At 43.7% G+C, this 11,051-nt stretch overlaps 1 protein-coding gene across 1 annotated transcript in view; it reads right to left on the bottom strand.

Annotated features, from left to right (window-relative positions):
• HOXC10 (homeobox C10) overlaps nt 1-4,457 on the bottom strand; it is a 68,624-nt gene extending 64,167 nt beyond the window's left edge. Inside the window, exons 1-2 of the mRNA XM_030510681.1 lie at nt 3,631-4,457; nt 1-692 (exon numbers count right to left, since the gene is read on the bottom strand). The exon at nt 1-692 is cut by the window's left edge and continues 770 nt beyond it. Coding sequence (XP_030366541.1) covers nt 415-692; nt 3,631-4,417 — 1,065 coding nt within the window. The 5' untranslated portion in view covers nt 4,418-4,457 and the 3' untranslated portion in view covers nt 1-414. The remainder of the gene's footprint in view (nt 693-3,630) is intronic.
• Between the last annotated feature and the right edge of the window lie 6,594 nt (nt 4,458-11,051).

The raw sequence follows: 11,051 nt of genomic DNA, 5'->3' as shown, positions 1-11,051 counted from the left end.
GGCAGACTACACTAGAATATGAAAAGCAAACTTTCGGACGCATCTATTATCCTAAACATAAAATGCATAGAGAAAGGTCCTTCTGGTTTGTGCTGCACGTAAATAACTTAAACATTTTATAAGGTGGTTTTAGCAACCACCTCCATCTTTATTTTACATAGAAACACGGATGCAATATATATCCTCATGCTCATACCTCTGCCTCTTCTCTCTACAAACTGTAAATACCGAAATCATTCGAGGTCCTTTAATTTTTGCATACGCATTGCATTTATACCCAAGAAAGGGGGGGCGTGGGGGGTGGGGATTAAAATAAAATAAAATAAACCCCCAAACTGCACAAGGCTTTTAATTATTATTTTTTTCCTCCCTCTTTCTCCCCTCTCCCTCGCCTGCACAGGGGCTGGAGCACACTCAAGTGAAATTAAAATTAGAAGTCAGTTCACGGATTCGGTTCTCTCTGTTCATTTTCTTGAGTTTCATCCTGCGGTTTTGAAACCAGATTTTGACTTGTCTGTCTGTCAGGTTAATGCTCTTACTAATCTCCAGGCGGCGCTCACGGGTCAAGTACATATTGAACAAGAATTCCTTCTCCAGCTCCAGCGTCTGGTGCTTGGTGTAAGGACACCTTTTCTTTCTTCCGCTCTTTGCTGTCAGCCAATTTCCTGTAGTGTTTTCTGCCTTTATATCCTCTGTTAAAAATAACATCGTTACATAAGTATCCGGGGAATGGGAAAGAGAACTTACCCTATTGCATCATTTGGCAAAGCAGCTTCTTTTGGGGGGGGAAAAAATAATGAAATAGCTGTATTTAAAATTTTATTTATTTATTTTTAATTTTTACATGAGAAGGCAGCTCGCCTCTGGGCAAAGAAAGAAAAAGAAAGGAGCCGGCATGACTTGCTGCCCTGCGGGTTTTAGGGAGGGAAGAGCAGGTTTGGAGGAGCTAAGGGGGTGGCTCAAGCCTAGGAGCAAACCGGTGGTAGCAGCGAGCACCTCCACCTCTCAGCCACGCAGGCAGAGTGGGGCAGCGCGAGGAAACCGCGCTGCTCCGCGCACCCCTACTGTGGGGGCTGGAAAATGTCAGGGTATGGATTTATTCTGGCTTCACTAGGCTGGATGAAGGGGCTCAAAATACCACTAATTACAAATAATTTGGGAATCAACGATGGGACTTTCGAGTCTTTGCAGGTCTCAGGGTTTCCCCAAGCCACTCTTTGCTACCCCAAAAAACCACATTATTTATCTGGTCTTTGAAAATGAACGGCAGAGGCTGAAATATTTGCCTAAAGATGTGTTATTTTGAGGGAAAGAACTCTATTTTCGCTTCTCCTGGAACAGCCTTTCCGTCAACTGTATTTTTTGTTGTACGAAATAGATTTGTCTTTATGAGCTGTGGGGGCACATATAGGTAAATTCAGAGGTAATTGTAATCCCATAGACACTCTCCTCACTCTACACACTCGTATAGATACGCACACATACACTTTGCAAAGGCAAACGTATTTCACACGTACATAAATAAACACAGCGAATACTTGGGCTTTGAATTTGGTCATGAGAAAATCCTGGCACCAGCAGCCAACATTTCTCCCTAAACTAGAAAGAAAAACAAAGCCGATCCTGCAATTGTAGCAACCTCCCCGGCACCGCATTCCTGCCAGATCCGGAAATCCAAAGAAACAAATTGGTTTAGCCAAAGGCACCTTCAAAATTTGCTGCTGTGACATGGACCCAACGCTCGCGTTTGCCGAAAACCTTGAATGCCACCAACCCCTGGAGATCCCCTTGGAAATCCAATCGTTCCCCAACCGCTCCGGTTACAGAAGAAAGGTCTGGACCTTATGCCCGAATAAAAATTCAGGTTCAACATAAACGAAACCCCTAGCTAAACCAGATTTTAAAAGGAAGCAACAGAAAGAGAAGCAAACAAAATCCGCCCCAAATTGGATCTGACCATTTGAAAACACCACAAACATCACGAAATGCCTTTTAAAACGCAAAAAACTAGGGGAAACAACGTCTTTCTCCGCGCACTCCTTTTGAATTTAACATCCGAAGCGAAGGAAAACCTCGATCTCTATTTTTTGCTTTCTTTCTTTCCGCCTCAATTGCAAATCCAACCCGATATAATCTTTATTTCTGGTTAACTCCCACCAAAACCTTTCTTGGCGTGGAGGTTGAAGGCGCTTTGTGCAGATAAGTTTGCAGGGGTTTTGATAACCTTGACTTTGCTTTTTTTTTTTCCTTGGGTGTGTGTAATTGTAACTCAGCTGTCAGATAATATCTTTTCCCTTCGGATGCGGAATGGTTGGATGCGAAATGGTATTTAAAGAAAAGGGGGGAGAATAAAAAATTTCAACAGAAAGGGAAATAATAAGTATTTATCGGTTCAGCTTTTAAAAAGGACAATTTTGGAGGAGGAGAAACGCCAGAGGAGAGGTTTTGCTGGTGCCACAACATCGAGGCGTGTGTGCGTGGGGGTCCTGCGTGGACCCCCACGCCTGCAGCCTTGCATGCACCCTTCCCACCCCACACCCCATCCACTCTGCTGCTGCTGGAGCCCTAATTATAGCCCAGATCCTGACACACGGCGGATATTTTAATCCACATACCACAGGCAGAGCATGCAACCCTTTGCTTAGATCTAAGCAGTATTTTCTACCAAGTTTTTAGGGAAATTCAATCCCTCCCTTCACATGATCCCCACTTATTGACCTGATAGAAGCCTCAGAATCCACCTCACTTCAAATCAGGAGAGAACCCAACCCGAATATTCACATACAAATAGATTTCAAGCCATACGCAACCTCCACAGAGAAAATAAAATGTGCTCAATGAAAGCCTCTTTTCATAAATTCCCAAACATAAAACATCTGCTCAACACACAGAAACATTTTTTTGCCTTCGCAAACAAAACCTCAGTTCGTCAGAAAAAAAATAGAAGGCAGCTTTTTCCGCTTTGAGTCTCCCAAGGAGCTTCCAAGCCATGAAACGAGGCTGTGCACAACTCCAGCCTGAGATGGTTGCAACTGCAAATGAGACTCTACGCATTTTCCTTTTTTCACCCCATTTTGACGCCGAGCAAACCCCACGGAAGACAAATCCGCCCAGCACACGGAAATAAAGCATTTGCGTAGAAAGCGAGATGAAGGGGGGAAAAAAACAGGGTTTGTCTGCCTTAAAAAACAGATCACCACCCCTCAAAGAAGCCCCCCCAAACAACCAAACCCCAAGTCTCTGCCATTTCAAAGCAAAGCCACCACATCTTATAGCATTCTGCAGCGAGGATTGCAAGGACCACATCATTTTTTAGCACAAATACATGCACAGTAAATTCTTTTGCACGTAAACAGCGAGAGGACGAGTTCTTAAATAGCTCTCTGCTCCCTTTTCTCAGCTCTAACACATAGAGATTTTTTAAAAACCCATAAAACCAACATTTCTATGAAGAACATTTTTTTCCCCAAACGACATCAACAATACAGAACACTATTGTGCCAATTTCTGGAGGAGAAGTTGGCAATGCAGAGAGCACATTACTGCATATTCGCATTACTCTTGCTCTTACTAGCTATGGATAATTACTAATTGCTGAAATTAGCTACTGGTAATGAATGATTCCCTTACCTTTAGCTTCATTGTCAGAATTGTCAGTGCTGGTGTCAGTGTTTTTATTCAGCTCTTTCTCTGCTTCCGAAGGACTTATTTTGGGTGCTGGGGCGCTTTTTTCTGTTTTAATTTCGTTCGTGGATGTGTTCTGAGTATTATCTGTTTTTGTGTTTTCGGGGAAACTCACTTTAGCCACCGGGGGCGGCGGAGGAGGAGGAGGAGGTGGTGGTGGTGCTGGTTCCAGATGCTCATTCCTTGGGTTCAGGCTCGCCCTGGATTCAAAACTTGCCTCAAACTCATTTGGATTGCTGCAGTTTGACGTCTTCTCCATGGAGGGGTAACCTTGGCTCGCTCGGTAGTAGCTAGGAACGGGGACTTCATGGTCATTTAGGCAAGACTCAGGCATTTGGTTGGGGTAGAGGGCTGCCTCTGTGGCATTTTTTGCTCTTTTATCAGCGTTATACATACAGCAAACATTCTCTTCCTTGACATTGGTTGGGAAGGAGCAGGATGGGAGCTGTCTTGCAACAGGTTGCTCGATCCTGTACGTATTTTTGGGGTCACACCAAGTGTCTAGCTGAGAAAGGTAAGATGGATAGGTGCTGAGAGACAAGGTAGCGCTATTCACCTCGTCCCTTTTGGAAAGAGACGGGATAATTCCACAGTTCCTCATGACTCCGCAGCTGAAATCGCTCCCAGGCTGCATGTACATCCCTTGGCTGGAGGAATAATTCTCCCCTCTACAGGTACCGGCCAACGAGTCCATCAAAAACGAGTTGGAAGTCACATTGTTGGGACATGACATTTTCAGAGAGGGTTTTTAAGGAGGAATACTCCAGCCAGGGGCTGACATCTTTTTTTTAGGGGGAAAAAATATCAAGCACCATAATTATCCACGCATCGCTCTCCCCCCCTCCACCCCCCCACGTGATGCCCAGGCCAATGAGGATTGAAAATGGCCTTGATGATTCAGACGGGGACGACGTCACGGGGGTCAAGTTGGCGGGACCGGGAGCGGCACCGTGGAGCAACAGCGACATCTGCCAGCACCGGGCCGGGACCTTCACTTTGAACAAAGGCAGAGCCCCGCCGCCCCACTCCCCTCCCGCCCGTTTGTTTACCAACGGAGCCACGCGTGGAAAGGGGCAAAGGAAGGGGGGAAAAAATACAACTATTTTTTTTTTAATAATTTTTTTTTAATTAAGCAGGGGTTGGAGCAGCGGGTAAAATTTAAATGAAAAAAAATTAATAATCTCAAACCCCCCCCCCCGCTTTTCCCCTTTTTCCCCTTCAGAATTCTCTTTTTGCCCCCAAACCCGATTAAAATTTGTAATTCTTGTCTCTCCCCCCTCCTTCTCCTTCCTCCGCTCGGCTGCTCCTTCCTCCCCCTCCCCGGCGAGGCTGGGCATGGGCGAGCTCCTCTGGGCTGAGCCGTTTGCTGCGCTGCTTCGTCTTGGCGTTATTTTGATGCTTATTACAATTATTCGGGGTGGTTTGTGTGTGTGCGGCTTGGATGGGGTTTAGGGGGTGCGGTGGGGTGGTGTGCCCTGCTCCGTTTTGCTTTTGCTGTTTTGAGAGAGACGTGGGAAGAGAAGGGGGGTAAAATTTAGGGAATAATTCAGAGACCCTTCAGTCAGGCATTTCCCTGAAACCCCGAAGCTCCTTAGAGCAGGTTGGATATTTCCCAAGCAGGTTTTCTAAGGAAGAAAACCCCTAATTTCCTTTTATTTTCCTTTTTATTTCCTTTTCTTTTTTCCCCCTCTCAGCAAAGCAGCTTCGCCCTCCCTGACTCCGCAAAGACAGCTTTTTTTAATTATCCACTTTCATTCCCAAACTGTCTTAAGTTTCTGGGCTAAAATGGCATATGTGATAGTGTGCAGGGCGGGGGTAAAAAAGACAATTTCCCTTAGAGAGGAAAAAGGGGGTCGAAATTGTGAACAGGGAGCGACTTTCAGCTGGGAAACTGCAAGAGAGCGGTGGTGTGGTGGGTTTTCTCCCCTCCTGTCTGTCTGTCTCTCCGTCTGCTCCCTCTTTCTCTCCGGCAAATATCTACTGGGGGGGAGAGGAATTAATAAATCCAACCTGGAACTCAGTAAATACCATGCAGAAGGCTTTGCAGACTGAAACTTTCCCGATTTGGTGGGGTTTTATTTGATTTCTCTCTTTTTTTTTTTTTTTTCCTAGGGTGATTTCAGGAGGAAAGTTACTTTTCCCGTCAATATTTCCTCTCTCCTCTTTCGTGGCTCAATTCGCTGCGATGGCAGCTCAAGTTGTTGTTTTGTAAATCTGAAATCTCCGAGCACGATCTGATGCCTTAAATACGATGGAATTCAAACCTTCGCGGTCATCGTAAGCTCCCCTCCAACTTCATATTCTTCATTGTTATCTAAATCCTGTAGAAATTAAGCTGTATAGGATTTGGGGTTTTTTTATATTTTTTCCCAGCACGTTGTAGTGCTGGTGGGTGAACTCTGATTTTAGATGTAGCGGCGCATTAGGGCAACGGCGAATAAATAAATAAAAAGGGAGATTGCCCGGAATTTCAAGATCAGAGACGGGTTCAGAGTCACTTTCAAGGGAAACAAAAAGAAAACGCCACCTTTCATTAAAAAAAAAAGGAAGGGGGGGGGAAGAACGGAGGAAAGGGGGGGGAAAGGGGAGAGTAAGGGAATACAAGAAAAAGAAGGGATAAACAAAAAGAAGGAGGAGAGAAAAAAAGCGGGAAAAATAAGAATGGAAAAAAAAGTTAAAAGAACGGGAAAAAATTAAAAGGAAAAAATCGTGGGGAAAAAAAAAGTACATTGAAGGAGAGAAAGTGGAACTTGACCGTTTGGGGTGATTTGTAACGGTTTAGAGCAAAGTCCTGCTTAAATATTCTCACGTCTGCAAACCTGTTTTCCCAAAGATTTTTAAAAGCAAGGCTGTAAAATTCCCCTCGACTTAACTTTCAAGAGCCTTGCAGGTCTTCTCTCCGCATCAACTGGGACAAGTTTCAATATCTTAGGCCGAAAAAGCCTAAAAGTGGATAATCCTATTTCGGGTGCCCCCTTCCCCAGCACAGTAAAAGCGTTCGAGGCTTCAGACGCCATTTGGTTCCCCTGGAAAGCTATTTGCGACTTTATTGCCTCTATTTGTGTTATCTGCATAGGTCTTTTTAAAACAGTTTGATAGAAATCGTTCAGTTTTATGATATCCAACGAAAATTCCACATAATATTTATAAGCAAAGAATAAAACTTTAGTATGGGAGCCAATATTTTCTCATTTATAGGTGATGAAATTAAAGACCAATGCAATTTTGTATTATATTGCTTTTTTTTTTTCCCCCGGTTTGATTTTTTCCCCCCTTCTACTTTTTTTCCCCCCGTCTTTTACTTTATTTTTGCAGCTGATGTGGCTGGCCAATAATTTATGCTGCTCAGTCAAATAGCTACACATGTGCATTTTTTGGGACACCAAAATTTGACCTCATAGTTTCCTGTATTCTGTGCCCAAAGATTGAATATGTTTTCCTGATTTTTTTGGTGGGTTTTTGTCGCCCTGTGTTATGGTGGGTGCTTTTGTCGAAGGAGATATGAAGGAGCTGCACAGAGCACATCAAACGTGACATTAAATAATCGGAATTCGCTTCTCTGCAGAACCAGGCGCTTCTCAAGAGCATCTCGAGCAAAGCTCCTCATCCAGGTTACTGGAGAGAGGAATAAAAAAAGGGTGCTGGAAACCTCATCTTTTATGAATGTGTAAGCGCTGTGAGTATAAAATAAAGATTTACACCGATCACAGGCATTTTGTTTACCAGTTTTGGCCAGCACAAGCTACCGATGAGAATGTTTGAAGGTTTTCAAGCCTGTTTCCGAGTTGATAACCAGCATCTTCGGGAGCAAAGGGGGTTGAGTAAATATAACAGCAGATTATTCCTCAAAATATGACCTGGATGTATCCGGAAACTTCACCGTGATGGGTTTTTTTGGCCATGGAGAAAGAAAGTTGACGTTAGGAAGCAGCACAGAGGCGTCTCCAGGAGAGCGAATATTGTTTAAAGTTAAAAATAATTAGAAGTATGATAAACATGGGTCATTAATGGAAAGAGAAATAAAATTCATCAGCCTAAATGGAACCCCCGTTGGGAAAAATGCTTTACTCTAATTACAGAAAATAAATACGAACAAATGCTATTAAAACTTAAAAGGAGAGAGTCTGCCCGTGGTAAGGACTTTAATAACCTACTTTGAATTTTACACACTTTTCGGGGAACCACGCGCACGTCCGACGTCGTCCCAGTCTCACGCGTGGGGCTGCCCGTGTGGGTTCAACACGGCCTTTTTGAGCCGGCTTAGGGTGTTTTACCCACTGAACTACGAGACTCACACATACGAAAGAAGCGGAGTTTTGCCCTTCCTTCCCCTCTTCTAGGGGAGTACCCATGTCCTCTCACCGTCCCCAGGACCACAGACATAGCAATTGCCCCCAAACACCCTGAAATCGGCGCTGGGGGTGCCAGGGAAGCCTCTCTGGGCACGGACGAAGGGATGGGAAGGGAGAAAGGATGCCAGAAAACCCCCTCTTCTGCCTATCACCCATAGGAGTATATAAATGTCTACGATTTCCAAGACAAAGCATCTCTCAGGCTTCCCCGGAATATTTTACCTGTCCCCTTTTCAATCTAATTATTTAACCGTGAGTTATGTGTAGAAAGTGTTTCTTATGCCCATTGTATTTTTTACCAAGTTTTCTTACGTTTTTATGACAAACATTCATTTTCGCTTCGAGGAAGTATTTGGTAGCAACACTTTAATGATTACCTTAAATTTGTATTTCTGGCCGGTATTATGCCCCGTGTTGTAGCGGAAATAATTCTGATTTATGACAAAGTACACTGGAGTACAATAACAGCGATGCAAAAATAAAACCCACGCCTTTATATGTTGGCTTAGAAACTGTAAACTATCACCACAAGAAATCTATCAAACTTTACAATCCCTCTTACCCTGCTTCCTTCTTTCTGAGTAACTTAAGTCAAAGAATTATGGAATGATATTATGTTCCTTGAGGTGGTATTGAAAACTGTGTTCAAGCTTTTCTACCCCCAACATAGCACCCATGTTCTGGATGAAGTTTGGGCCCTTTTCTTTCCCCTTTGATCATGAAGGCGAAATTTGGAAAGTGTAATTTATATATAAGCGAGAGCAGGCAGGGTGACAGAGCCCAACGACGTGACACGGGGATTTTGGAGGAGTTTATTCAGTGCTGAAATGTTTCCTTTAATTTTCCAACCGCGTTAACAAACTTGAATATTGCCCCCCCACCAAAAAGAAAGAAAGAAAAAAAAAAAAGAGGGTCGGGAAAGGACATAATTATTTCTCACAGAGGTGGGAAAATCCGGGTGGGAGCTCTGAAAATGTGGATTATTGCACGTTTGCAAAATTAAAGGTGGGGTTTTTTTTTCGTGTTTTACTTTTTTCTTGGCCTGGGAAATGCTGATGTGGTTTTTCAGCTGCAAAAGAAGTGAGCGGGTGGATGGTAATGTGGATTTTGGAGAGCCCTTTTATAACGTTTAAATTAAAAATGGAGTGAAGTTGAAGGAGGCGTAGAGTAATGATGAAAGGTAAAAATTGGAGACAATAAAGGACGTGCTAAAATGTGGCTCTGCCCTGGAAGTGAAGAGCAAACCTCAAAGAATCCCTATTTTTCACATCTGACGATAGGAAAATGCTTTCTTTCAAACTTTGTCCAAACACTGATAATTTAACAGGCGTCTTTGAAGCGGCAACGCTGCTCTGCTGAACGCCTCAAAATAAACATTATTGTTTTCATTATAATTTAATAGAATACGGAGAGCACTGCGAGGGCGGGCGGTCAGAGCTCACGTTTCTGCTTCAGAAAGAAAAAGAAGCCATTTGAGGGAAAAAAAATCCTACAAATTTCACACCTACAGCATGGAAATAAGCTGGAGAGCGCGGAGCCAAAGCCTGACCTTTTCAATTCGCTATATTTGCTTAAATTTGAGGGTTTCTACCTTCTAAACACAGATACCGCCGCAGAGGTGGAGAGTATTGAGAATTTCTCAAAAGGGAGAGAATTTTCCTTTAAAAAAACACTATAACTCCGCCTTTTTGAATTTTTATAACTATTTTTCCCATACCTGCAGCCCTCACCCCAAGATAAAACCTCGAGTATCTCCCGCTTTCTTAACCACACTCTTCACAAACCCCGAGGAGTTTTGGTTTGGTTTAACCATCATTTCTCCAGTCACATACGGTTCATATCAAGCACATCTTTACAGCAGAGGACTGCAGATTTTCTTGAGCGTGTATCACTTAATTCAAAGGAAGGAATTAGACTGCTTTTGAACAATTAAAACGAACGAATTTATTTTGCTACTTGTAGCACATAAACAATTGTAATGTTTACACAAAATGTCTCCCCCCACCCCTTCTTTTTTTTCCACCAAATGAATAAAGTTTTTTATGGGCCCCATCAGCAATATGTTCCAGCCTAATTCCTCAACTCCAGATAAAAAAGAATAAAAGCAGAGCCTTATGAGGTTGCAAACCACATTCTCGTGGTTTCATGTTGTAGTTTAGAAGTTATCAAAAGCAGAGAAACGTGCTTCCATCTCGCATGTGCTGCGCATCCCCGGATCCCCCAACTTTAGGAAAGGCGGCTAAGCCAGGCCTTAATAAGCCGCCATTTTGGGGCAAAATACTATAAGTTATAGTTTTACTATATTCCCAAAGAGTGGAGGGGCAGCAGAGCCCCGAGCTCCCCCCCATCCCCCGTCTCCCTTTTTGGGGGGCTATATATTTTTTGAGGGTTACTAATTGGGGGGGCTATTCATTTATGGGAAGCTCCTTTTTTTTAAGGTCTGTTTATTTTTTGAGATCTATTTAAATTTTTAGCTTTTTATTTTTAGGTCTACTTATTGCTGCTCTTATTGGGGGAGTCTATTTTTAGTGGGTGTTTAACTTTTTGTTAATGGGAGGGTGTGTTTTAAATGGCAATTTGCAAACGCTTTGCCTTAAATCCGCAATTCCTTCCCCAAAGTTTCCTCCTTCTCCTTCCCCCCCGCCTTCCTCCTCCCTCCTGCTTTGGCCGGTGGCTTTGCAATAATTCAGGAGCAAATTCGCCGCCGGTCCCCCCTCGGCAGAGCAGTGCTTCCGAACCAATTTAATCGCCTTTCGCCAAAGTTATAGGCCACCAGGGTCCCCGGGAGAGGGCTCCAGGACTTGGGGGTCGCTGTTTGTCCGTACCGGGCCCTGCCTCTCTCTTTGCTCCTAGAAAAGTTCCTCGTACACAAATAAATTAATTCACCCTGGGATCCACAGGCGAGGATTAGCTCAATTGATGGTCCATTCGAGTCCACTTGCCAAAACCACTTTCTTCTTCGCTTTTGCGAAATCCCAGCGCTGGCCAAGCTGCAAACCAATGTCAAACCCGCGA

The sequence above is a fragment of the Strigops habroptila genome, chromosome 23, assembly GCF_004027225.2.
Source record: "Strigops habroptila isolate Jane chromosome 23, bStrHab1.2.pri, whole genome shotgun sequence".
NCBI lineage: Eukaryota > Metazoa > Chordata > Aves > Psittaciformes > Psittacidae > Strigops > Strigops habroptila.
The sequence above is the reverse complement of the archived record's forward strand: the minus strand, read 5'-3'. Positions and strand labels throughout refer to the sequence as shown.